The sequence below is a fragment of the Hoplias malabaricus genome, chromosome 7 (genome assembly GCF_029633855.1).
Source record: "Hoplias malabaricus isolate fHopMal1 chromosome 7, fHopMal1.hap1, whole genome shotgun sequence".
In the NCBI taxonomy this organism is placed as follows: Eukaryota; Metazoa; Chordata; class Actinopteri; order Characiformes; family Erythrinidae; genus Hoplias; species Hoplias malabaricus.
This window is the reverse complement of record NC_089806.1, coordinates 33386973-33414959: the sequence shown is the minus strand read 5'-3', so window position 1 is coordinate 33414959 and position 27987 is coordinate 33386973. Positions and strand designations below refer to the sequence as shown.

General features: G+C 39.2%; 1 protein-coding gene across 2 annotated transcripts in view; it reads right to left on the bottom strand.

The window, feature by feature from the left end:
• Window positions 1-27987, bottom strand: part of enah (ENAH actin regulator) — a 76023-nt gene that overhangs the window by 28914 nt on the left and 19122 nt on the right. For both annotated transcript variants that reach the window (XM_066676957.1, XM_066676956.1), the window contains exons 3-4: window positions 21764-21941; window positions 4606-4678 (exon numbers count right to left, since the gene is read on the bottom strand). In XM_066676957.1, coding sequence (XP_066533054.1) covers window positions 4606-4678; window positions 21764-21941 — 251 coding nt within the window. The remainder of the gene's footprint in view (window positions 1-4605; window positions 4679-21763; window positions 21942-27987) is intronic.

Here is a 27987-nt window from a genome sequence, read left to right as displayed (position 1 = left end):
AAAGAAAATGTACCTTTAGGGAACAAAACTGAACTTTAAAACCATTGTTGTACCTTCAGTGATGACAATGAACTTGCTCCGTATCTTTTTTTTTCTGAGAGTGATGATACAGAATCATATAGAATTGCACCCTTTGTCACCCTAACCACAACACGTCTGTCTAATACAATTTATGTAAAACTAAATGTTGAGTAAAAATGGGAACCAGATATCAGAGCAGCTGTTGTTGTATCACCTTACAATATAAAAGGCAGGGATATTCCAGAATTAGGTTTGGGAACCACTGCAGTAGCATCTATCATTGCTGGATGTTGGAGACCTTTCACACTTTGGTGGAAGAATGTATAGCAACTCCTCATGTGAAATAAGTTAATACCCTCAGACAGCAACTTCATTTTTAGCCGTCATAAACATTAACACTCTATCCCTTGGGATTGAGAATAGAGTGAATTTGAGAGATAAAGATGAACCATATATTTGTACCTTGTTTCTAAAAAGTTAATATATTTTGAAAACCTCTCTGACATTACACTAAAGTAAGAGGCGACCTTCTGCCTTTGTCTGTCATCTAGTTATAGCACAGTCATTAGAGCCAGGAATCCTCAAAGTAGCAGCCACACTCAGGCATTCCTTGATAGTAAGCAGGGCCCTTGACGGCCATTTATAACCACGTGTGCAACCTGCTTACCATTCCTTTCCGCTCCTCTCCACCGGCATTGTATCGGGTTTGCATCACGGAATGACATCAGGCCTCAAGCATTCAGCCGGTTCCATTGACTGCAATAGCTAAATATGGCAGTGGGCCGTGGGGGAGTGTGGCTGAGTGGGAGGCTCAAGCCAGCTCCATTACACACACTCAAAGACATTCTTTTAGAGAATTCAGGCTGGCCACATTTTTGGAGATGCTCCGTAGATTAGGCGAGGGATCCTTTTTCGGAACGTTTACACTGCAGAACATGACATGGCTGATGAGCACAAGCTGTTGCTGGAGTCTGCAAGGAACATTTTGCTTCCATAACAGGAGAGTGTCTTACAAGCACTTCCCATACAGCCTAAGGACTGTAATCAGCATTCTAATGAAATAACATCATTTGCAAAGTGACACTGGGATTACATGTAATTGTCTTTATATTCAACAGATAACTTTTATACATTGTTTTTCTGAGCTGAGATTTATAAGACTTCAAAGAAAAGTAAAAGAAAAGTAAAAAAAAAAAAAAAGTGTGTGTTTGAAGGGGGGGGGGGCAGTTTGAAGAAAAGAAAAAAGTAACTCCTCCAATTGTGAGTGTTCATTATTACTTTTTTTAAAGAAACACTAGATAAGATTTTAAACTTGACTCCTGGGCTCCCCCTACAGTTGTAGATTGCAATTCATTTTAAAGCACCGCACTGAAATCAAGGAGAGGGTCATGGTTTCCTACCCTCCTCCAAATGTTACATAGTGCAGTTTCTGCTGTGCTGAGCCCAGAGTAGGAACAACAGAGGCTCTATTCTCAATATTAGCCATCAGTGGAGCATCACAAAGATTTCAAAGCTGTAATTTCAAGGGTAAATATATGATGTAGTGTTACTTTATGATATTATCTTATTATATTATCTTATAAAATGTCATTGTCCAAAGAAAGAAATCTCCAAAATAGTAACTTTATTCCATTTCCATTCATGATTGAATTTTTACATAATGTAAAAGACAGCTACTGGGTTCAAATGATGAACTAAAAATCCACAAAAATAGAGTTAGACGCTCAATTCCATAAGTTTCGATTAAATCCACCATGCAGGGATAGGGCCTTGTTTTATGGCTTGGTGTCTATGAGGACCCGGTGTGTATGCTTGTATACTTGACGAGGAGACTTCTATAAGAGCATATTTTCTTTCAATTACATCTTAGCTCTATTCACATGTATGTATCACAAATTTCACAAATCTAGGTGGATTACATTAGCTAGTAGGCATATATATGTATTAAAAATAAAAAGTAGCCATTTGTCAGATATTTTTTCATTTATTAAAACACCAATCAGCCTTAACATTAAACTGACCTAGTTTCTACAGTCCCTATCCGTATTATCAGCTCCACCTTGTAGTTTTACAACTATAGATGTATTCTATGTTGCTCTGCATACCTTGTTAGCCACTTTTCACCCTGTTCTTCAAACGGTCAGGACCACCCCTAAGAGCCACAAAGGAGCAGGTATGACTTGGGTGGTGGACAATTCTCAGCACTGCAGTGACGCTGACGTGCTGGTTTTGTGTTAGTGTGTGCTGTGCTGGTACGGGTGGATCAGATACGGCAGTTCTGCTGGAGTTTTAAAAAGCCCTCAGGGTCACTGCTGGACTGAGAATAATCTACTAACCAAAAATATCCAACCAACAAGGGCAACCAGAGAGGCAGGTGTGCTTTAAAACTCCAGGTGCATTGCTGTGTCTGCACAACACCTAATAACACCACATTTGTGCTACCGCAGTGCTAAAAATCATCGACCACCTAAATAAATACCTGCAAAACTAGACAGTACAATGCATATAGAAACAGAGTTCATTTGAATCTTATAAAACATACAATTATTGCTGGCAAAAGTTTGTATATGTCCATCATAATAGGTTTTTCTAAGCAGAGAAAAACTGCATCTGGGTTAAGCTAAATGTAACTATGACATGTAATAAACCTAAATCCCATTTAGTAGAAACCACTCAAATACTCCTCTCCTCTTTTCTGCAACCAGCCATCAGTGCCATGATGGCTCCTAGATAAAAGACAGCTCTGTCCAGACCATTAAAAATATAGAACAGAAGAGGACAAACAAAGGGATTATGGAAGGCATAGTCATGTTGAAAACAGCTCCAGGAAAGCGATGCTAAGGCTTTTCAGTTTTCCACATGATCTCACTATGAAGGACATGGGCTACTATTTCCCTCCTGTATGCAATTGCAAGCCCATCCACAACAAGGTCAGTGCAGTGAGTAATCGGTAAATGCACAGAGGTCAATTAGCGTGATTGAGTCTCATGCAAGTGGGAGGATTTGGGTGCTAAGTGCTCTTCTGCTAGAGCACCTCTACTGCATATGAAGATGATAACCCTGGTCCCACATTTGTTGTGCACACCACACAGCTTCCAGCCCGAGGCTGCCCTTCCCTGCCTCTCAGCTGAGAGCTCGGTAAATGTGCACATTCTCCCTCCCCTTCAATCAAGCTCAGCTCTGAAGTGCTGTTGGTGAAATGAGTGAAGAGTTCCGACCTCTATTCCATGATGAGGAAGAAGGGCAAGCATGCTACCAAGCCACATAGAAAGGGCATGGATGAATCCATTATTGTTCTGGATACATTGATGAGAATGTACCATGATGGAACATCATGAAAAACAATTGGGAACATGGAGAGTGCAAAGGGGTGGGGGAAACAAAACAAAACAAAAAATACCTGTGGGCATTAACCTGAGCGAAGAGATGAAAACCCCCTAAAACCTCCTGTAAATATGCTTTCTGATGAAATAAGGGGAAGAAGAGGAAAAAAGGAATCAAGAACCTCTTTTCTAACTGGGCTTTTGAACATGGTTCAAAACAGCCTAATGGAAAAATAACCATTTCAAGTGCAATAACAAATTTTTTTGGGCAGGAATGCACGTCAGCTCTGTGTGAATGGGGACGCAATAATGTAATCAGCTTCAGTTGCACGATTTAGGGATTCAGCACCAGCCTTTTACTGTGGTCTCCTTAGGGAGCTCATTGCAGAAAGGCTTTTCGTTAACAAGACCTTAGTGAGTATCAGTCTTTCCTTTACTTTGAAGTCCAAAGAGGAAAAAAAAAAAACAAGTTATTGCCTTCAAAGAGGTGGTACTTTTGAACGAAGGCCAGTGTGCATGAATTCTCAGCTTCAGTAATAATCAGGGAAACAGCTTCTTTTATTTTACTTTTAAAGACTCCAGCTGGATCATGTTCTCACCAATGGTGCTTCCCTTGTTTGGTTCCATGTTACAGATGAGAGCAGTTAGGTGATTTCAAGGAATAGAAGACCTATGTGTAACATCTTATTGTACAAAATAATTCTTAAATCAACAGTATAGAATGCAAAACAGGTGAAAGCTGAAGGTGTAGTAGAGTACTGAGGATATATTAATGACATTAGTGGGTGAAACCTAAGATCTGTATGCAATGTGCATTTTAGCTTGGGAGTATAAACAGTTAACTTTTCTGTATTCGGGCAAATAAGGCTGCTGTTGAAACAATAAAAATACTAGTTTGCATTTAAAACTGATAATAAAAGAAGTTTTCTAATAATAATTACAACAATTTTTTTTGAGAAGCTAAAAGCTACATGTCAGTGGTAAGCAAGTGCTTATGGCCAAGACAATTTTGTATAATTACACACATTTATATTAGTAAACAAGTATGTGTGTGGTAGTGGGTCTGTCTGGTCTTCCTATGCCTATGCTTGACTCAACAAAACCCAGAAATGCACATCTATAACTATGATTTTTTGGAAAATTTTCAAAGCAAACACTTTGAGAAACTGATCGTTCAGAGCTCAATTCCATACTGAAGCCTTTTGCTATATTAGCAGTCTTTAAATGAACTTTTTCAATAAAAAACAAATTTGACACTCACCTTCTCTGCATTTCCAACTCCTCTGGTGAAGGACCATTCTGCACCTGAGGGTTCTGTCTTGGCAACGTGGGGCCTGCACAAAGAGAAATGGAGGAAATAAAAATTATTCATATACATAAATACATACATTATATATATATATATATATATATATATATATATATATATATATATATATATATATATATATATATTTAAAAATTCAACAGTACCTTAAGAACTAAAACAATTTTACACATGATTTATGCAGAGCGGCTAGTTTCAGAGTTCATAACGAAACAAAAATGTGGCTCCAAGACTGGCAGAGTGCAAGAGGTCATTCGATTTGAGGAAGTGGTCGAGCATTTATTTATGAAGAGAATTGCCAAAGCTTGTTCAGACTTGACACAAGAGTTAGTGTTAAGAAAGAAACTGAATAAAGCTGAGAGTCGCAGAGAAATAATTTATCACACCAACCTGTGAAGCCTGCTGTGCCCAGAACACATTTCTAACTATAGGAATGTATTCTGCAGGTTTGAGTGAAACAGCCAAAAGACAACACGATAATGATGGAAGAGAGGTTTCTCTATGAAACACCATATGTTATGAAAAACTAATCAGAATACTGATCATTTATTTGTTCATATCTGGTACCGTTGGTTACGGCCTCTTTAAACCAATCTATAATATATATGTAGTAGTTCAGTGTTGTAGAAATACTAATACTCTCAGGCTGTGTCCCAATTGTGTACTACAACATAACATAAGAGTATATACTATGTAATAACCCTAAAAAAATTCGGCAGGCTAGTACACAAAACATTAACATAGTACACTGTTTCTCACTAGCAAGACGTGATAAAACTGTTTCTATGACTACGCCCATTATAGCAAGCTGCAGCTGTAACGTTGCCTCCAATTTTCCAAACATGAAAACCTCCTCCTTTTCTGTTTCCCACTGAATTGTGGGACAATAACGTCCATCACCATACTCAAAAATCCACTGGTTCCAGGTACGAACTGTGGATCTTTTTAGTATACTCAACTTTGACACCTGTAAATATACTACACGCTCAAACATAAGTTAGAATTAATATTAAATGTGCAGGTGGGGCACAGTTTAAGAGAAATATTTATCTTGTATATTCATGATAACGAACACCCATTGCTATTAAACAAATTTGAAATAATTGTGTTTCTATTTCTCATCCACAGTTCTACTATTGACCTTGCATGTTGGAAAGCAGAGCCGGAGACGTGAGTGCTAGCGGGGCTAATAAAAGCTGAACACGGCCACAGGGCGGCCTTGTACCCAAACACAAGATCAATGCCGTATTGAACAGGTGAGAGAGGTCTGTTTATGGAGTCTGGAGGTGAGGCTCCTTCCACACTTCATTACCAGACTACCAGCAACCTCTGCCACTTCCAATTTGGACTCTTCACAATGAGGGGACAAGGCCTTGGTGAGAACAAGACCTCTATGACCTCTAAGGCCTATTTGACTTGTTCCTGTCAAAAAACACACAAACATGGCCAAACACCACCAGCACAACAAGTCAGTCTTTGATCACTTGACTGCAGTTATAACTAGACCAGAGAGAGCTGTTCATGTAGGAAATAAAATGTAGGCACTACATTCATTTTCATAAACAGCCCCCAACACCGCCAACCTAAGTTTTGAGGGACATTGAGTGATTTGACGAATTATTAAACAACACATGCAATAGATCACATTCACGATTAATACTTGGTTAAAAATCCATTTCAATTGCATACTGCCTGACATTTGTGGTCTACAGACATCATCAGGCTCCAGATATCTACCCTGGCGAAGCTCTGCCAGGCCTGTTATGCCAATTTCAGTTACTGATTGCTTTAGGGGCTTGCTGCCTTCAGTCTTCAATACGTGAAAAGCATGCTCAATAGAGGTTCAGTTCGGGTGACTCATTGGCAGTCAAGAAAATTCCACTTTCCAGCCTTGAAAAACTCCACAGTTGCTTTAACAGCAGTTTCAGGGGCGGTGCCCTGATGCAAGGTGAAGGCTTTTGGTTCAATCTCAGCAGTTAAGATGCATGAGTGTCCTGCTTCTCATTATCAGTAAAGATTCAGCCTTGGGCAATATGGCAGTGTAATCAGATATCACCACGTCTGGCCCTACATAGATGCTAATGCAATAATTTGTGCCTTTGTACCGTTAAAACAATTATTTATTATTGAAATGGCCCATTTCCTCAGACATATACAATCAATAACGTTTAACATGGGCATTTCATGATTATTTTGTGTCTATATGACTTTGTGCTCTTCCCTTTATATCATGTTTCACTGCAATAATCTTGAAACGTTCTAATAGTCCTGTCATGCTTGCAGTTTGTCCAGAAGGCTTTTAAGAGGAACCTGGAAAAGGGAAAGATTCAACACCTGTCTTGGCCACCGGTTAAATAAGATTTTCTTGATGGTTTTTAAAGCTCTAAATGGTGTCTCTCTGACTCACATCTCTGACATTTTGAGCCCATATTCAACTTCAAGATCCTCAAATCAGTTGCTGTTGACCACTCCTCACTCTTGACTAAAATCTAAAGGTGACAGAGCTGACTCTGTAGCTGCCCCATTACTGTGGAATGGCCTGCCACGCTATATAAGGAGGTCACAGGATAAAACATAAAAATGTATTTATATTCTGAGGGTTTTCCTCTGACAATGTTGTATAGCATTTAGTTCTATGTACTGGAAATGTATATTTTAATGTATTTTACTTTTTGATCCTTTGATTGCATTTATTTCTATATGTTATTTAATAATACAGCACCTTGGCTGGCATCTGTGGTATTTTATATATGCTTTAGAAATAAAGATTTACTTGACCTGACTTACTGTCATTATTTTAGCATAATGATGGAAAGCGACAGCAGGCCAGGAAAATGTCACTATCCTATTTCACAATTACTTCTGTTTTCCTCAAAATTTCAGGGAGGGGGATCGTGCAGAAGTTTTGAAACTCCACTGTGCTAGAACACAGAACCAGAACTACAAAAAGTGGCCCGTTACACAATATGACCAAGCAATAGTGCAACCTTTCTTTTGAACGGAAACGTATTAATAAAAAATAGATGCCCGCCTAATCCCTCTACTCTTCTGGTATGTGTTTACACTAATATATTTGAACATACTTTGTGAGATTTGATTGCATTCAGCCACAATTGGTTTTGTGAGATGGGGAGCTGATGTTGGATGATTTGTTGAATCACAAGTACAACTATTTGTTCACAGAATGCAGTTCAAGGTACAAAACTCTGTGCCCACTATTTCTACAAACCCATGTAAAGTGACACACTTTTTTTTTTATTATTATTATATATACACATCTCGCTGTTTTTCAAAATGCAGAGCTTTAAATAAAATGCACATATAATCCCCATAATGTAGTGCTAGCACAGAGATGCATACATTTATTGGATTAATCGGGCTTGGACATCAAATCCATTCTCAAGCTCTATAGACTCCACATGAGAATATTAGGTTAGAACTGAGCCATCTGGATAAGCCACACACTAATCAAGTCAGCTGTCAAGTCTGACCCGAGCATGCTCAGTTCAGCCCTAGGTCCCTTGAATCCCATGAGTACTCCTCTTTGAGTTTTCATGTGAAGCAGGCGACTGTCACAACTCACTATGCAAACTATGGCCTACAGTAATGGTTTGTGAATTTAAAACACACTTGTAAACTTTTATGTCTAAATTGTTGTGCCTTACAAGCAAACCGCTATGCATTTTTCATCCTTCTGCGGCCCAGAAACAAACATTACACCCACGTCACAAGGTAACCACTAATTACAGAGCTCATTCGGAAATGGCAGTCAACTAATGAGTCGGCAGAATCGCTTAATACAGGCCGGTCGCTCTAGAACGAGTAGTAACATCTTGGTATTTTAACCATTTTATAGGTCCAATGAGGTTGTAATGTTCATATACACTGCTGCGCTATTTAATTGACCTGCTCAGCACAGACAAATGAGATAAGAGCACTCTGAGAATGGCACAAATCCAAAAAGCACTCAGCTTCAAGTCTTAGGGGCACTGCTTTTCTCATCAGTGTGGTAGCCCACCTCTATTAGATCACATGCATATCAAAATAAATCTTTATATGTATCTTTATATTACAGCTTAGAAAAGCAATATGAAAAAGCCTAGAATATAGAAATTGTATTAAGATAAAACACCAAAGCCATTCACAATATTAAATCCCAAAACGAACCTACAGCTGCTTTAAAATCAGTAGATTGAGAGAAAACACAGCAACAACAACAATCACAAAACAATAGGATGCATTCAGTGCTCTGTAACTGGAATCAAGTCCTACATGAGAGGAAGGAGACACCAAGCCTCTTCTGACAGCAGACGTAGCGTAGCAGTCCATTCTGACAGTCTTTGGGAGCTCCATTAGCAAGCGCGTTAGCACCACGAGCACTAGCCCCCAGACCACCCTCTATGGCACCAAGCGACCTCAGGGAGAGCAGCATTGTGTCCAAACTGTCCCGTCTTGGAAACGCGAGGCTGATGGGCAGGTTTCTGTGCTGTGACGTTCAGAGTTTACTGAGCAGGATGCGGACTGCTCATTGCGTTTTCCGGCCCTGATCAATTATTCATGGCTTGATGGGCGAAGGGCAAAATACTGCCGCCCTTCAAATCAGATCAGCCATGCTGCCTTTTTTCCATTGGTAGGGCTTGTGCTTGTTGGAGAGGTTAACTCATTCATGTCCAGAGACAGACAGATGAAGACGTAGAAAGAGAGAGACATACGACAATACTACACACATTCAAACTGGTTTCTTAAAGATGCATTATGGCATAAAAATATATAGGTCTCGTTTTAAGTTTTTTTTTTTTTTTTTTGGGGGGGGGGTCAATGTACATTTACTACAATTCCCATCATGCGCATACATTAACCACAGGAAGTCCCAGTGGGGTCAACTAATCATAAAATGTTAAGCTATTTACTGATTTCTAAGCTAATAACTAATAACATGTTCCTCAGTTAGATCCCTAAAACACCAGATTGCTAACTATGCATTTTAGCTTGTTGTGCTTTTTAATTTGCCTGTCATTTCAATCATGTATATGCAGGACAACAGATGTAGGAACAATATTTCTGTGTAAAATTATATATATATACACTGTATTTTATTTGTTTTGGCCAGACTGTGGATAATTGTTCTATAATCAACAGCAATAGTTTCAGGGAATTAAATCACTAAAGATCCATGAAGATAAATATTGAATCTTTCAGCAAAATGAAACAGACCCCTTTCCATGAGGATCTCAACGTCTTCCAGCCAAAGCTAGCCCAGGGTAAACACTGAAAACTAAAACACAACCACTAGATGGATGTTAAATCGAGCAATTTAACCATATGTAGAGAGTCAGGATTCTTGTCTCTGGGGAAAAGAATGAAGTGAAAGGACCAAGTGAAGTCCTTCAATCCATTAACTTTCCCCTCCGCAAGGCCTCACTCACAGGTGGGTGTTGACAGGGAAGAAAACGACAGGGGGTTATTCTGTAAACATATTGTTCACAAATGGCCCATTACAAGTCCACGATATGCAAGATCACAATGATTTTAAAAGTCAAGTCCTGAAAGAGCACTTCGCCTATATTCCAGACCTGCTATGAGAGACCATAGTTCAAACAAAAAGGATCCATTACTCAGCGTATACAACCTCTGAAATGGCAGGCTATTTCGGTTAATAGGAGCCTAAGGAATTTAAAAAATGACTATCCAACAACATACCGTAAAAATGATGGTAAAATTCCTGCACCTGACGCAGTATGGGTCTTGTTCCGCTTGATGAGACAACGATTAGCGTGAGTGACGATTTGATCTGTGGTCTGAAACTTGCTTCTAAGCCTCATGCAGTGGGCAGTGACAGACTGATTTATGACAATCACAGAGAAAGTGTTAATTCTCCCAAGTGTTACACAACAAATCAGGGAGACAGTAACACCTTCTGGCACACTGTCTCATTACCACACCCTTAGGCTGTCACACAGCAAGAACTACATGCAAATGAGTCCTGTATTGCTCGCATGAATCTCATATCTTGGCACTTAGAAGATGCCGATGTGTCTTCTGAATAACTCCCCCCATGAATTCAGTGACTGGGATGTGGAAAGAGTGCAATTTCAGGGCGACGACGCAGTTTGGGCAGTGTCACCATGGTCGGATTTCTGACTGCATTTCTTGCTCAGTGTATTAGATTTGATAAATATATGATACAGTTATTATATCTATACTTTCTCTGATATAGTGAGTCAAACATCTATATACACCCAAATTAATAAGCCCTTTTCATAATATAAAGACATTTTTGTATTTTAACAAAAACTGGAAAAGGAAAGAAAGTGTGTTAAATTAATAAATAGCCTTTTCTATTCCATTCATTCATTATCTGTAAGCGCTTATCCGGTTCAGGGCCGCAGCAGGTCCAGAGCCTACCTGGAATCATTGGGCGCAAGGCAGGAATACACCCTGGAGGGGGCGCCAGTTCTTCACAGGGCAACACACACACACCTACAGACAGTTTGGAGTCACCAATCCACCTACCAACGTGTATTTTTGGACTGTGGGAGGAAACCCACACGGACACAAGGAGAACACACCAAACCAGAACCTACAACCTCCAGGTCCCTGGAGCTGTGCCACTGCGACACTACCTGCTGCGCCACCATGCCGCCCTATTCCATTCACTTCAACTTAATTAAAACAGTAGAAACCTAAAGTCTAAAGCCATTTTAGATACGTTTTGCTGTGCAATTATGTATAAAAACAGATTGGTCAGTATTGATTAACGTGAAAGTGAGACCCTACTCTAACATGATAAACTGCATTGGAAAACCTTTCATTATTCAAACCCAGTAGATAGCAATGTCAGATTAAAACAGAGTAAAGATGTCTGCCTCTTCTGCAAATGTTAATAGAAAAGCTGCAGCGCTACATTGTAAACGTTTATGGCCTTCAACACACATTCTCATCTCCTCAGCAGATAAAATTTGTAAGTTTGTCAAAACAACAGTGTGAAAATGTTTCAGGTTCTTATCCAAGGTAGAGCAATTAGCTTATTTACAGTCACTTCAACTAAAGAGAACTCACTGCAAAGCTCAGAATCTTAAATGCTTAATAATTAGAGATTTCTTTAATAATTCACATCCAAACAAACATCAAGCATATAACCAGGGCTGCAATTTTGCACATTTTATTCCAATTTGATCTTATCTTGATGAGACTACTGTGCCTGCATGCCAAGGACATTTTACTCTACATGAACAAACGTTTGTAAACGCATATATTTAATTGAAGTGTGCATATGGTGAATTGAACAATCCCAATAGTTAAGAATGAAATGAAATGCTCTGCTACTGCGGGGAAAACGAAAAAAAAGCCCAATGTCAATCCCTTAGCTTTAGGACATGAAGCAGTGAATATCTTCTCTGGTCTGATCGAGCCTTATTGAACAGATTTGGGGTGAATTGGAGGGCTTTTGTGGGCCAAAACTTATGGTTCAGCATCTGTGCATGGTCTCTCTAATGTTATCACAGTTGACTGTCATTAAATCCTCACAGAAAAGCAACAGGAATTTCCCAGAAGAGTACAGACTGTTATTGCAGCAAATCGAGACAAACTTTTTTTTAAAAAAACTGATATAAGACTGATATTTACATCTAAGTCAGCTATCATAAACTATCTTATGTCCTGCCTTCCTATTTTTTTTTTCAGACCAAATATGTACCCAAAATATTTCCCATATATTTGTTTGTCAACATGTGTGATGGATGCAACTATGCATATGGAGACAGCATGTCTCACTTTTGAGACAACCAGAAGCATAAGCATCTCGAAAATCTCTACTAACAGAGACAGAACCCCAGGATACACATTCTACACCGTAACAACTCACATACCTCAGGTCTTTTTCTGGGCTACAAGGGGAGACACAGAGTCGGGCAAGTATCAGGACTAAGGTCACCCTCTACAAAGCGGGTAAGGTTCCAGTTACTGGATGAGAGATCTTGATCACTCAACAAAAGAGAAGTTAACAAAAAAAAAAACCCAGTCTTAAGTTTTTGATACGTAATTTTTGTTTTTTGGGGGGAATTTTGAACAAAAATTCTGGGGAGGATCTTTACTTTCTGGTTCTGAATTTTCCACCTCTGTAAACAAGGCACCACCTGATCCTGCCTCAGCCCCACTGAGAGTAAAAGGAAGGGAGGAGGGGTGCTGATGCAAAGTCACCTAATAAAAGAAGATCTGCTTAGATACAATGCGGCTGAAAACTGCCCCCAAGATGAGAAAACGTGTCATTTTGTGGGTCAAAGGTGCCCCATGGCAGGCTGTCAACAGAGACTGGATAATAAATCACAGTTACTCTCAAATTTCTGAACTTGGTCTACATCAACATCAGCAATTTACATATCGTCAGTGTCTAAAGAAAAAATCTCCAAAATAGTAACTGTACCGGAGAAAGAAAAAAAGAAAAAAGTAAAAACCTTCTTAACTTTCCACTACGGAAATCAGTAGTTTGATTAGAATAATTTTATTCCAAGTAATTTTGGAGCATTCTATTGATCCATTCATAATGACAGTTTCACACAATGTGAAAGAGAGCTGCAGTGTTTAAATGATATTGTAAACAAAAATCCACAAAAATGAAGATACGTTTTTACAATAGCAGCAGTCCACAAAGTTAGTTCTAGACAGAAGTGCTACAATAAATTCATCAATAAAAGTTTGTGCTTCTGAGGAGAGAAGAGAGAGAGAAAAAAAAATTGGACCGAAAGTGCACAGTATACTTTTTCTGGCAATGGGTAGTTGAGAATTTGAAAAACAGAATTTCAACAGGGACGAAAATGCAAGGCATAAGCAAGATTCTGTGAGAGAATGTCCATGCTCCGAAAAGCAGGACGTCTGACTCAGCACACAGTTAAATCAAACAAACATCCACCGAAGATGAGATACAGAGACAGAAAGAAGTTTGGGGGGAGAGGAAAAAAAAAAAAAAAAAAACACCACACAGATTCAACAGCCAATCAAATCCATGAAAGGTCACTCATTAAGAAGTTATTTAAGTATCACTCAGTGAGACCTGCTACTCAGAATGACCACATCTGTGGTACATTTGCTGGTAAAATTAACGTCACACTCCAGAAACAAGCTGCCGCGGTTGATACATTGTCCCATATATTTTCCGATATATCGTCCCACAAAAATTGACAAACGATATTATTGTCATTTTAAGACAATTCTATTCCACTGATACAATGACAATATAATACCATAGTAATGCAAATTACAACCCTTTAAAATAAGTTTTTGTTGTTTTTTTTTTTTTATTTTTACAAACGTTGAGAATATTCAGAGATTGGAATCTGAACATAATTTATTTTTACTATTGTTTTCAAATGAATCCACATAACCTCACCAGAAGAGAGACCAAGGAAATCCAGAGAATCAAACAATGTGGGAGGCTGAAATACTGGTGACATACATTGCTATATACACAACCACACAAACACAATGGGAGATGCTGAGGTCAGCAAAAATGATTTAAAGAAACATCTCTATAACTGTACTATGATCCATAAAGTAATAATTGTGACAGGCTAAATCCCCGCTCCCTTCTCAGACTCACTCCTCAAGATGATCTTAGCATGGCTGATCTTCTGCTGTTGGAAGCGGCTCACTCTGGGCGATGGCATGATGGGCAGTGGCCTCTGCTTTGATTCTCCTCCTCAACACTACCTGCCTTCAGTCCTTCTTAGAGAAATAAGACAGAAAATAGGTGGCTTCACAGGAGACCACCTCAATCAGAGCTGAAGACTACTATAATTAAGGCCGGTCCTTTCAAAAAACAAGAACACCTCCAGCTCTGTGTCGATATCAAGCTTCTCTGAACTTCTCTCAACTGTTTTGACACATGGGGGGAGAACCGGGCAACTCCCTGCAATGAGAGACTCTGGGTCCAAGGAGCATGATCTCATGAATAAAAAGCTTGCAGCAGGACGTCACTTCCCCTCCATCAGAGTCTCAAAATGGCTTGTTGCTGCAGTAGAGATCATGTGGTGTCCCAAGTCAAGAAAAACACATGCCAGACAGTGGGTATCCTACACCATCTATTTACCACCCAGATTAAGCACCCCCCCACTCCAAAAAAACCAAAACAACAACATACAATCGTTTTTGAAGAATAGGTACTTCTAAGTATCCCTTCAGAGGGAAACTCAACAAACTCCTGTCTCCAGATGCCGTAAAAAGTCTCAAATCGCAATATGACATTCACTCAGACCTCTAGACGCAGCAGGGCTCAAGCACCACAGCGGCCCACAGTGACATACTGCTTTGTCTCAACACCTCCAAGATGAGGTCATGCCATTTCACATATTTGACCCTTATTCTCTTCTGTCAACAGGCCATCACAACAGTGTATTTATACCTCAAAAGGTGGCACATAAATCTAACTCTTGACACATGGCATGTATTAGCTGCGGCAAGCCATCCGCACGAGGCAGAAGCCTATAGACAAAAGCCAGTGACCGATTCCTAAAAATAAGAATCTCAGTGAGATGATGAGTTCAGCTCTGGGCCTTTTAGCCTCACAAGCAGATATCACTGAATGTTGTTTCACTGGGGCATTGCAGCCTAAAGTGACCTTTTAAATATATCATTTGTGTTATGTTGCAATCTTTAGTAGACACAGTGCCTGCCGTGTTTAATCATTCTCTTTGAAGGTGATTTGTGACTTTATTTTGTTTGTTCCAAAAGAAGTCGCAATTTTCTATGACTTTCAATGTTTTAAAAAATTCCAGTGTTGTCTGAATGCAACATAGGAGGTGCTGCAGAAAAAGTGGGTAAAACTGCTTTAGTACAACGTTATATCCCTGAGCTTCACCACTCACACCTATGGACACTTTTGAGCTACCAGTCAGTCACCTACCAACACGTGGACCATGGGAGGAAAATGGATCACCCGAAGGAAACCCACTTGGACACAGGGAGAACACACTGGGACTTAAACCCACAATCTCCAGGTCCCTGGAGCTGTCTGTCTGCGACACTACCTGCTGCGCTACCGTGCTGCACAACTGCCATCATGCATTACACAAATCCATCAACTACTGGAGCCCTTAAGGCTAATAAATGCAACTATATTAGTGTTATGTTTTGCATATCATTCATACATAAAAAAAAGAAAACAGCATTGGGCACAAAATGGATACAGAACTAGGCTTTACCCTTTTAGTCAGGGAAGTAAAACTAGTTGATGTATATAACCATGTAACTACCTTGTTCACCTAGCTTCTAGTTTGTTATTCCGATTGCGTAATCCCTTCTCTGCATTATAACGAAGATTTGAGGACAGTTACAGTGTTATTTGCAACGTTAGATATTCAACTTCCCAGAAGTAACATTAGTTTTCTGCTTTTCTGCAAAACAGCCCATTCCCCAAAAACAGCCCACCCTAAAGCATTTTTAAAGTTTCTTCTGAAGCCAATTTTCCTTCTTTTCATTCTCACTCTGGGGAGTACTACTGCACCGCTGTTGTATACATATAGCCGTGTTTACAGCACATGTAGTGATTTCATTTTAGGAACGTTATTATATTTAGACCCTAACAATATATTTCCTCTTTGTTTTTTCAGATACTTTCTCTACATTTTAAAATCTCATTCCCTTATTAAAAAATAGCAACAATTAAAAAAAAAGTGGGTTTGTGTCGCAGTTCAATTTTATGCAAATCCAGGTCCTCATTGTGAGAAATCATACAACTATGGTTAAGTTCAGGTGCCAAAGGGTTACACTGAAACCAGCCATCAGTATTTCTCATCCCAGTGGCAGACCACAAACACCTGCTCTTCTGTGACAACTAACAGATTGCCCTTTGTTCACACATTTTTATCACCTGATTCAGAGGAAGAAAGGTTGGGACGGTTGGGGGAAACACAAAGCTAACAATAGTTTGATTCAGGTTACCTGAGAACAAGGTGTGGTCATTAAAAAAAAAAAAAAAAAAATACACGTACACAAGTGAGACCTAAGGGTGAGCTTCATCTGACTTCTACTCCCTCCAGCAGTAATTTACAACCGCAAGAAGAGCCTTGTCATCAACAACTAGAGGTTGTGAGAAAGGTCTTGTGTCATCCTGGCAACAGCATTTATTTTAAATACTCCTTTAAATCCCAGTCTGCTGGTGTCTCTGGTGTCAGACCAACACCACCACACATGTGACTGTATTTTGAGCATTCAACTCCACTAAACTTAGTTACACAAACACACACAGGATTTGGAAATGAGCAGCACGACGTCCCTTCCAAGCTCCCATCTGACACACGTGTCCTCTACATGGGAAGAATGACAAATTCATAAACGCTGCATAGATACAACACATGAAGGTAACATTCTTTTTCCTTCCCCTCCCCTTCTGTGTTACACTCCAGAGATAGCCCAGAGTCAGAGGACCACTACAAAAAGGATTACAAGCATTAGCCAAGCTGCAGCCAAACATATATCAGCACATGACTACAGGGCACTGAGAAAAGGGCACAACAAACCAAAATACATCCACCTGATTACATCCTTAAAACAGTGACTGACCACATTGTTGTTGTGTCAGTGTATAAACATGCTAGAATAAAAATATCTTCTTGTTGTTTCCTTCATGAAAGCCTTTCAGGGCTCTACCTCAGGTGACTGACTTCAAAAAACATCCCTGGCTTTAGACTGTGGACCAATTATCCAGTCAACAATTATGCACCATGATATAAAGTGCATCTGTTCTGCTATGTTTATTTTTTACCTCCCTCCTGTATATTTTTATAGTTTCTGAGGGCATCTTTGCTATATTACTGGTCTATAAAAGGCATCATAAGTACATATTCACGGTGAACGAGTGTTTTGAGAGCCATAATCTTGCTCAAAAAAATATCTTTGTATTAAAGAGGCAGCCCAGTCTAAACGAAAAACAGAACCATTGCTACACATGTGTAATCATCCAACAATGGTACCATAATTAAGAGCATGACCTACAGGTTAAAGGACTTGACTTGATGTTTTATCTTGAAGCTGGGAGGAACTTTTGAAAACCTAAAAGTGCTATGAGGCTGATAAATAAGGTGGTTTTGTTTAGACATGCCATTTTTATTTTACCCCACTAGCAAATGCAGAAGTCAGTCAGGGAGGCACTGTTACTGCTATGAATGTGTACATCATGCCTGAACATATAAACTTGGCAGTGTACTTCATTTAATAAAGGAACTACACAAAATCAAACTAGCTGAACAAGCTTATAAGTATACTTAAAACAGCTTTTGCAACCTATGCTTGCGCTGCAACTTGCAGTGACACGACACTGCATTTGCCAGTAATTGAACGATGTGTTTTCATGGTACACGCTGGATATTGTAGGGGTTAATAAGGTTATAAAATTAAATTTAGTTAAACTAAACAGACAGTGGGATGCAATATTAATTTTACATGTGAAATAGCATGTTAAAGACAAGTTTTAAGCCTAAATATCCATTTTGCGTAACATCATCAATCTAAAAATAAACACGTCTTGTTAAAATAATTTAATCTTACTTCTAGCCGCCATAACCTGAAGGTTAGAGAAGAAGGCTTCGTACCGGATGGTCACCAGTTTAATCCCCTCAACCAGTAGGAAAATTAGAGGCAGGAGGAGTGAAGAAACAGCATTCTCCTCCCTCAACTTCTCTTGAGCTAGGCACTGGAATAGCTACCTGCTGAAACTGGGAGTGTGTGTATGCAAAGTCCCTAATGGTGTATGTGTATGTGTTTGTTTGTTTTCACTGTCAAACTATTTCAAGTCAAATTTCGTTGTACTGTGTACAATGATAATACAAGCATGTTTACATTTTTTCTTTAAGTTGTTTAACATTACATCAGTGTGTCATGGTCTAAACCAGAAAGCTAATTCTAAGAAATACAGGTCTGCATAATAATCTCTAGAAAATGTAAGGTGTGTGTGGGTTTCTAAAACCTGTAGGCCTAAGAGCTAATCAAAAGGAACTTTTTGGAACTTAGGCATGGTTCCATACTGACTCCCTAACTTCCGAAATCATTTGGAAGGTTCCAGCACTGGGATTCATCCAACTCCACTGCTGCCTGTACACAGCTTAATGCAGACAATGGTGCGCAAGCAGGAGAGAGAGCCAATTAGGTCGTCCAACACAGGCTGGGAGCGTCCTGCTGCCTGGTTAGGCCAGTTTAACAATGCTTTCCGGAAAAAAAAAAAAAAACCCTCTTCATTCCAGAAACCCAAAGGCATTACGCTAACTCAGCACTGCTAGCACACCACACGCTCTAAAACTAAGGCCATTAAAACCTAAAAACAGAGTGAGAGAAATGAGGAACAACGTTGTATGTTCCACTGAGATGGAAAGACCAGGAGAAAACAGCTCCAGGGGGGGGGGAATAAAAAAATAAAAAGACTTCTGCAGAGATGTCCTTAAGGAAGGGAGACGTGACAAGCGCCCACTTTCCCAGAGGGATTTAGAAGGCGAGATTAAAACAACACATTGCTGAAGTTCTCACTGAGATACAGAGTTGCACTTCTCATTATGTGACAGCTGTAGATAAGAGAAGGCCACAGCTAAGCACCTCGGATCGTTCTAAACCAGCCGAGATGTCTTATGCCTATGGGCTTCAATTGTGTGATAATCAGCACATCAGTGAAGAAGGCATAATTAACACCACTTTGCATAATTAAGCACATCACTATCAGGTAATTAATAGATGGCAATAAAGAGTGTGGATCAGCAGCATCCTGGGGCGATAACAGAAGCCCAGCAGTGTGAGCGGATCACTCTGAGCGGAGAACAGTGACAAAGAGCTAAAGGGCACAGAGAAGGGTACGTGATGCTGCCTGTGGATGCCCATATGACAGACCCAAAAGTTTAACACTGACAAATCAGAGCTCTTGTGTACTTGTTAAACAGATAAAAATGACAAAAATGATGGCGTCTTCTCGCCTTATTCCGAAATGCACTGAGACTGTGTTCAGTCCGATTTTCACTGTTGTTTTCCAAGTTAAAGGGCCACTCCAGCCAAAATTAAAAGTTTGACCATTAATACACAGTGGTACTGCAGGTAGTGTTGCTGCCACATAGCTCCAGGCCCTACAGGTTTGATACTCATCATGGTTAGAAGAGTTTGGTATGTTCCCAGAACCCATATTTTAGCCAAAGCCAAGGCACTTTACTGAAATCTAAACCTTAAGCTATTATTCATTTACATTAGAAACTGAGATTTTTAATAGCTGGACTTCAATGATTATTTATTCATTCATTCATTATCTGTAACCGCTTATCCAGTTCAGGGTCACTGTGGGTCCAGAGCCTACCCGGAATCACTGGGCGCAAGGCGGCAACACACCCTGGAGGGGGCGCCAGTCCTTAACAGGGCAACACACACTCACACATTCACACCTAAGGACACTTGAGTGGCCAATCCACCTACCAACGTGTGTTTTTGGACTGTGGGAGGAAACCGGAGCACCCAGAGGAAACCCACGCGTACACAGGGAGAACACAATCTCCTCAGTCACCCGGAGCGGGAATCAAACCCACAACCTCCAGGTCCCGGGAGCTGTGTGACTGCGACACTACCTGCTGCACCACCGTGCCACACTTCAATGCTTAACAAGTTCAAAATCAACTTCAAATAATTCAAATCCAAATTATGAGATTGATTATTTATAGGAATAAGCCTTTATTTTTTTCTCATCAGGATGTGTTAAGGTGATTAAGAGACCTCCAAATGTTGAGTATTATTTTAAATATTCCTTAATTCCTGCTCCATAAATGGGCACTACTGAATTATTGTTGCTGCTTCAGATTACTTAAGTGGAACTGACTCTACTTTCGCTCGTATGAATTTAAACACAGACCGAAAGTTTCTTTTCTCAAATGTACCGTTCCACCTTAAAATACACAGAGCTTCTGAATATAAACAAATGAGACAACAGCAGTTCTCTGGAATCGTAGAAGTTTCCTTTAAGAACTGTCTCTATCTAAATATTATTTTAACAACAGAAATTCCAACCCTATTTTTAAAAGCAATTACTGAAGAAAACTTAAGGAATAAAATGTGTTGCATATTTATACCTATTTAAACCAGGACATGGATGTTGTTTTTTTCCTTTGGCCAAAGAAATAAACAAACGCAAGGCAAATGTTTAATTTTGTATAGTCCTACTATAACATTAATCACTGGTTCTGATATTTCCCTTGCTACAGCTGTTGATGGTAATAAGAGCGCTAGTTAACACCCACAGCTCGGCTCTAATCTCAACACGATGTGCTTTTATTGACCACCACCACACAAAGTTCAGAAGCATATGGTGGTGTGAAGTAGTTGCATATTGTTGCTAGTTTGGGGATGTAGGAGACACAGAAATGAGCAGTTTCATCAGCTCTGGAGTCACTGATGAAGCACATCTTGTCAGAGAGGAAGTGCCCTGAACCAAAACAAAGCCTCATCTGTTCCGGATAGAGCAGCAGTTTCAGCAATGATCTCCACTGGCCTGGTGAGAACAGTGGGCCCAGTATGGCTGCGATTCCCTGCTGTGACCACTGCACTGTTTCAGACTGGATGGACAGACAACAGCAACACATGCACAAACACACACACAGGACTTCTACACATATGCAAAACTGGCACAAGTAGCCCACACACACACAAATACACAGCAAATCCCCAGCGACCAGGCCCAGTCAGCCTAATTACAGTTAATTGAGCACAACAGGCTGAGCCAAGCTCAAACTAAACACATGACCTCACAAACTGATTGAAGACAAAAGCGCAATTCTGCTCTGCACGGTGCACCAGCGCAGAACACAAACAGTTGCAAATTATTTCCTAGGTAAACAAATTACTTTCCTGTATGATAAATGTGCAAATATGACAAAAATAATAAATAGGCCTACCCTCTATTATACCGCCCCCAAATTTGAAGCCTTTCACGGATTAAGAACTGCATGGTAATTTGAGTAATTCCCTTTTCGTACGCATTTTAAGAGCCTCCTCTAGGCTTGAGGAGCCCTTACGCTGGGAGGAGTATAACAAACAGTATGGATCCTGTAGCTATTGAGAGGGCTGAAAACCCCCAGCTCACCTGCATCCTGAGAGTTGAGAACCTCCAGGGCGTGCATCATGGCACTGGCAAACACATTAGCATCCTCCTTGCTGCCGAAGTTAAGGCCGTACACTTGCCGTGCATCGCGCCACTGGTGGAAGGTCTGAGTGGCCTGGTTATATTTCAGCCCCTTGGGAATGGCACAGTTTATCACCACCTGTGGATAACAGGAGGAGAACATGAGGAACACTGCAGACATGGTTTAAAAGATCAGACAGAAAATGCCCAGAAATATATTTTTATAACTCTTTAGAGATGCCACAGTTCAAAAAGGTTCATATATGAAAGCCTGTCCACTCTGAGGCTTACTTGGCAACACCACCCAACAGTCATTTCCATTTCTTTGAAAGGAAGATGGACACAAAACTAAAAATATTAGTTGTACAATTAGGTTTTTTGTAGTGTATAATTTTACTTCATTCATTCTCTTGCTCTTTTGACATATCACTGTAACTTGTGCAGTATTAAATATGACAATTGTTAATTTATACAAAAAAATGACATTTTGAAAGCAGTTTGAAAATGGCAAGTGAGAAGAGTTTGTCACTGCATTCAGTATAAGTTCCCTGATAGAAATAAACAATTACAATTAATCAAATAACACTATATTAAAATCAGTATATCACTATATTCCTCACAATTGGCAAGCTCTACTGTCTGTTTGTGTGCTATATATATATATATATATATATATATATATATATATATATATATATATATACCTACAAAGGCATCTTCTCAGTAAAGTGTTCTTTAAAAAAAAAAAAGGGTATGCTAGGGTCTGGTATGCTAGTCTTTCTCTTTCTCTGCTCACAGCAGACAATTGGCATCTGGAGGTGTTTAGACGGCAGGGAGAGACCTCCAAATTTTCATTCTTCCTCCAAATTTGGGCAATATTGCCTGTGTTGTTTCAGATAACCTAAGGTGGAACTGACTAACGACATGAAAGTAAACGCAGACCAAAAGTGTTGCAAAATTGAACAACTGGAATTACAAAGGAACTTCTGTGGTAATTCAAAGAATGAGGGGGAAGAAGAAAAACATAGACAACTTAAACTTAAGCCACGTACAGACAGTCGTTTCTCTCCTCAAACATACCACACCAGCTTAAAACATGCAGAGCTTCTGAATGTTAACAAACCAGATAGAGGAGCAGTTCCCCAAATTGATCCAAGTTGCCTTTAATAGTTCATTTCTAGGCTTTATTTATTTAAATAATATGACAAAGCAGGAGTATCTTAAAATTTCTTATTATAATTAAGATGCAAAATTAGGCTCTTATAACACAAAAACAAGAAGAAGATTGGATAGGATTTATTGCTTGCATTGTCCTTGGGGAAGGAAAAATATTTTATAGAAAAGCATTAGGCTAGTTTCAGAATTAAAAAATGGGTTTGTTCCATCTGTCCTCCTTCTGTTTAACCTTCAAGTCCAAACAAAAACATCTTTGGAGCAAAGGCTTCAGACCACAAAAAGTTGAAGTGTACTCTGAGTAAGAGAGGCTTATTTATTCGCTAAAGCCTCTGAGGGCCCTCACGGTCAGTGTGGATTTTGTGACCGTAAGAGTAGAAGGGTCAGAAGAGAACAAGCGATGAAAGATGACTCCGCATTTCATTGAGAGAAACAAAGCACTGTGCAGTCTGCAATGCGCGCACACCACGCCTCCCTTTATCCTTTATGTGAGCCTCCGAAGAACTCCCTTAGGAGCTATAGATTAAAAGCTACTGGCTACAAATAAAAACCCCATTGCATTCAGCGGTATTCCACCTCTAGGAAGGATCTTTAGAGACAGCGATGACTCAAGTTTGTTCTCAGTAACCGATACAAGAGTAGAGCTGGTTCTCTTTAGAATAACAACTTCATCAATTCTATATTTGGTAGCAATGCAATGTAGCTAGAGGCCCTGGATGAAACATCCAGGAATACTTTATGAACTTTCCCCATGCTTCCGACCAACATCATTATGAACCTCTTTCAGTACTTGGCTTCTATCCCAGCCATTCCAATTTCCCTAGCCTTTGACAAGAGCGGTGCAAGTGATTATCACATATTATTAATGAGACACTGGACACAGTGCCATGCTATCACAAGAGCAGAGCGCTTCTCTTAATGTGAGCACATTTTCCTTCGTTTAGGCCTCCAAAGCTATAAGCATTTTCTTTGGGAGCTAAATCCCAACTGCATTTGCCCCCCAAAGGACAGTCCAATTAACTTATCGATTGTTTTTTTTTAAAGCAGGATCCATGGATTTTGGTCTATGATCTCAGCCATAAAGACTAGTTGTTCAGATGTCAGGTGATATCTGCAAATACATCATTTCTGTATCAACTCACAATGTAAGTATGAACGTCAGGTCGTTTATCAGTCAACTGACTACTCTCGTCATAGTGTCAAACATGAAATATGTGTCACCATCTGGCGTGTGTACACGCATGCTTGGCTGTGTTTCAACACTTCGCTGTTTTTGGCTAATAAACTAGACTTAGCACGCCTTATCTAGTAGCAATCAGAATGAATGTGCATGTCATTGACATACTATCAGGCCAGGAGTGCAAGAACAGCAAAGAAAAATGGAAACAAATGGACTTTTGTAAACCAAGATAGTTAAAGTACTGAACACTCCAAAAAAAAAAAAAAAAAAAAGCAAATGAGTCACGGACTGTGTTGACGTTACAGTAATGCTAGACAATGCTGAAATATGTTGTTTTAAGGGCAATGCTGCGTCATAAAGACTTTTTGACAATTTTACCTGGTGACATCTAGCTGAATTTCGTTAGGAATGTTGTGTTGACGTAAACCTTCAAAGTTTTGGCACAAAATTATTATACTAAAGAGCACCAAATCATTTCTAGGGTTGTCACGATAGCCATTGTCTGGTGATCAATATATGGTCTCAGAACTAATTGCGTTAAATAATATAGTAATTTTAAAACCATTTTATTCCACTGATGTAATGATTAAGAGCACAATAATGCAACTCCAGGCCTTTAAAGAGCAATAAAATTTTAAGACACAGTTGGTAAACCAAGCCACCTTCTGTGGCTTCAGACATTTTACTTCATATCCCATTAAAATAGTCTCTGGATTCTCAACTGTCAATTACATCGACACACTGCAGACTCTGAGATGGTGCATTTTTGTCCTTGATTTTAAACTGTGTAAATCTTAAGAAACTTGATCAAGAGGGCATCCAAAATTCCACAGTTCTGGCATTAGGCCAATCATTTATAGTAATATTTCACGATCTGTCTCACCATTAATGAGTGAACATCCATTCAATTAATGCCAGGGTTAATTCATGAAATGAAAGCAAACTAAAGCTCTCATGTGTGCAGCTAAGAGGTAGAAAGGGGTATAAACATAAAAATTGGTAATCCACTTCCAACAGTAGTCAACACAATCTCTGCCAAGAAGAGCAGAGACGCTCAGTCTTTCTCACTGTGTAAGACCTGTCTGGAAAGCTACCGGCTAGACAGACTATTTCAAAAAGAAATAATAGGGGAAAAAAAAAGAAAGTAAAAAAAAAAAAATTAAGACAAAAAAAAAAGACAGAAAAAAAGCTACAGCGACACCTTAACATCTTGGAAACTAAGCTGAATTAATTAGATTTGAATAACCCAAATATTCAAGACCTTAAGTTCTAAAAATCTGGATTTTTTAAAAAAGAAAATAAATAAACAATACTACTCCAAATAAAATCTCTGTAGATTTTAGATCTGCACAGAGGATGTGAGACTAAATTAATCTAGTGCTAACGCAATGCTGTCAATCAGCTGTGGATTCACTGAGTGGAAAGCCTAATGAGGCATCTCAGTGAAATGACAATAACACAAGTTAAGCTTGTTAAAAAACTGGCCTTTTTAATCTAAAGGGTCTCACTCACAACATTAAAATGTGCTATAAAGAGGGTGTGAAGTGCACACATAGCTAATGAACGCCCCTCCTCCATAAAAAGGGAGCATATAAACAAGACAGGACTTTGGAGAGAGGGGGGAAGGGAAAAAAAAAAAAATAAAAAAATCACATGCTACACACTACCGCACTCCCTCACATTTTCACTAATGTAAAGCACATCCCTCCTATTCTAAGGCAAATAAAGCAACACAAAAATGTTGGTATAAAAGAAATCCCTACATTTCTGTACTGCCCAATGTCCAATTAGCTGGAGTAGAAAGGCCTCTGTTGAGCTGGAAAACAGTGGAACTGCTTTCTCAGAAGTTGCAATTAGGCCTGTCACAAAAATTTTATATTTACTTATCACAAATTATATGGATATTTCCTCAATTTTTGTTTACCTAAATATTGCTTTTTGAAATTGTGTTTACTGGCATGTTTGTTTACATAAAAATTAATATCTCCAGCACTTTAGCCTGTTGTGCCGTTCTGTCCTCAGGTTCACTTTTGTCTCTAATCTGGGGCAGTTATGTGGATTTATTTTTTTTTTTTTTGAGGATATTTAAAAATTTTATATTCATTCATTCATTCATCTGTAACCGCTTATCCAGTTCAGGGTCGCGGTGGGTCCAGGGTCTACCTGGAATCATTGGGCGTAAGGAAGGAATACACCCTAGAAGGGGCGCCAGTCCTTCACAGGGCAAAACTTTATATTCTATATTTAATTTCCTATTCTAGTGTCTGACTATTCTTAATAACTACAATTTTGCTCTAATTCATTAGTCTTTAAAGGTGTGTAATTGCATTATTAGGCTATTATCATTATATCAGTGGCATAAAATGGCCTTAACCTGGCAATAATATTGTTTGTCTCAATCATTTCTAGGACTGTATATCGACCACAAAAATTATTATCATGACAAGCTTTGATGGAATAGCCTTACACTTAATTTTAGAAGAAATTGGTTTTGGAGAAATTCTGGAATATTAGTCTCCCTGCAATTTTTTTTATCACTTCTGTGCCTCAACATAGACTCTTTAAAACTTTAATGGATCCAGTTATGAACAATGCTTCTGTGCAATTTACATAGGCAAATACATACATTATGTGACTAACTCATGATGGACGTAATGAAATGGTTTGAAATAATTTTACATGTTCTTTCAATTAAAGAAGGATTTTTCCTCCAGTCCCAGGTAAAATCTAACCCATTCTCACCATATAAAATACATTTGTAATGCACTTTATATTTCAAACAACCCTCAAAGCGCTAATATATACCTACATACATACATACACACACACTTACTTAGGTAACCAAAAGATAACCAAAGCTCCATGATAATTATATGCAGGGTCTTTCCCCTCGTTCCTCAGTGCCAGAAGCAATTATTCAGACATCTGAGAAGAGGAAAGAACAGGTGGGCTAAACAGATTGCATGGGTTGCCTTGTGTTAATGTTTTACATGCAAATATTAATTCAGTCTTATATGCTATACACAGTCATTCATCAATTAATTCATACAACAGAGGCACTGCAAAGGGTAATGTTTGACATCGGAACGCTTTGAGCTTAAGCCCACTCATTATGAGATGTCTCAGATAAGACAAACCACAGTACTGCAGATCTTTAAGAGCTTAAAAACACAAACAAACTGAAATATGTAAAACTATGAGGTGGGCTACACAGTTGTGTTACAAGTAGGGTCAGTGTCACAGCACCAGTGTTCTGGGTTCAAACCCTGCCTCGGGTGACTGTCCCTGTGTGTTTCCTCCTGGTGCTCTAATGCAGGCTGGTAGGTGGGCTGGCTATTCAAAATGGTCTTTAACTATGTGTGTGAGAGTGTGTGATGCCCTATAATGGACTGGGGCCCTGCCTAGGGTGTGTTTCTGCTTTGCGTCCAATACAATCCTGTACAGGAGTTACAGGAGTCACCTGAAACAAATACGGACAACAAATGAACAAACAAATGAAAACTATGTTACTCCAGAGCAACAAGGATCGACAGATTTAGTTAAAAATATAAATATATGATGCATATATTTACCAGTAATGCTGCCCTTTTGCACAGTATATGCATGTACTAAGTGCTTTTTCTCTGAGACATTTAAACTTAAAGGAATGACTGAAACAAACAACCATATCAGCAGTGTAAGCATCCCAAAGTGATAAATACAGCACTGATGTTGGAGAATGACAATGCATCGAGGAGGATGGGCAGACTATTAATTATAATATCCAGCGCTATACAAACACTAAATGTGCAAGTAGACGCAAGGTACTTTCGCTGTGTGATTTATTTGACAT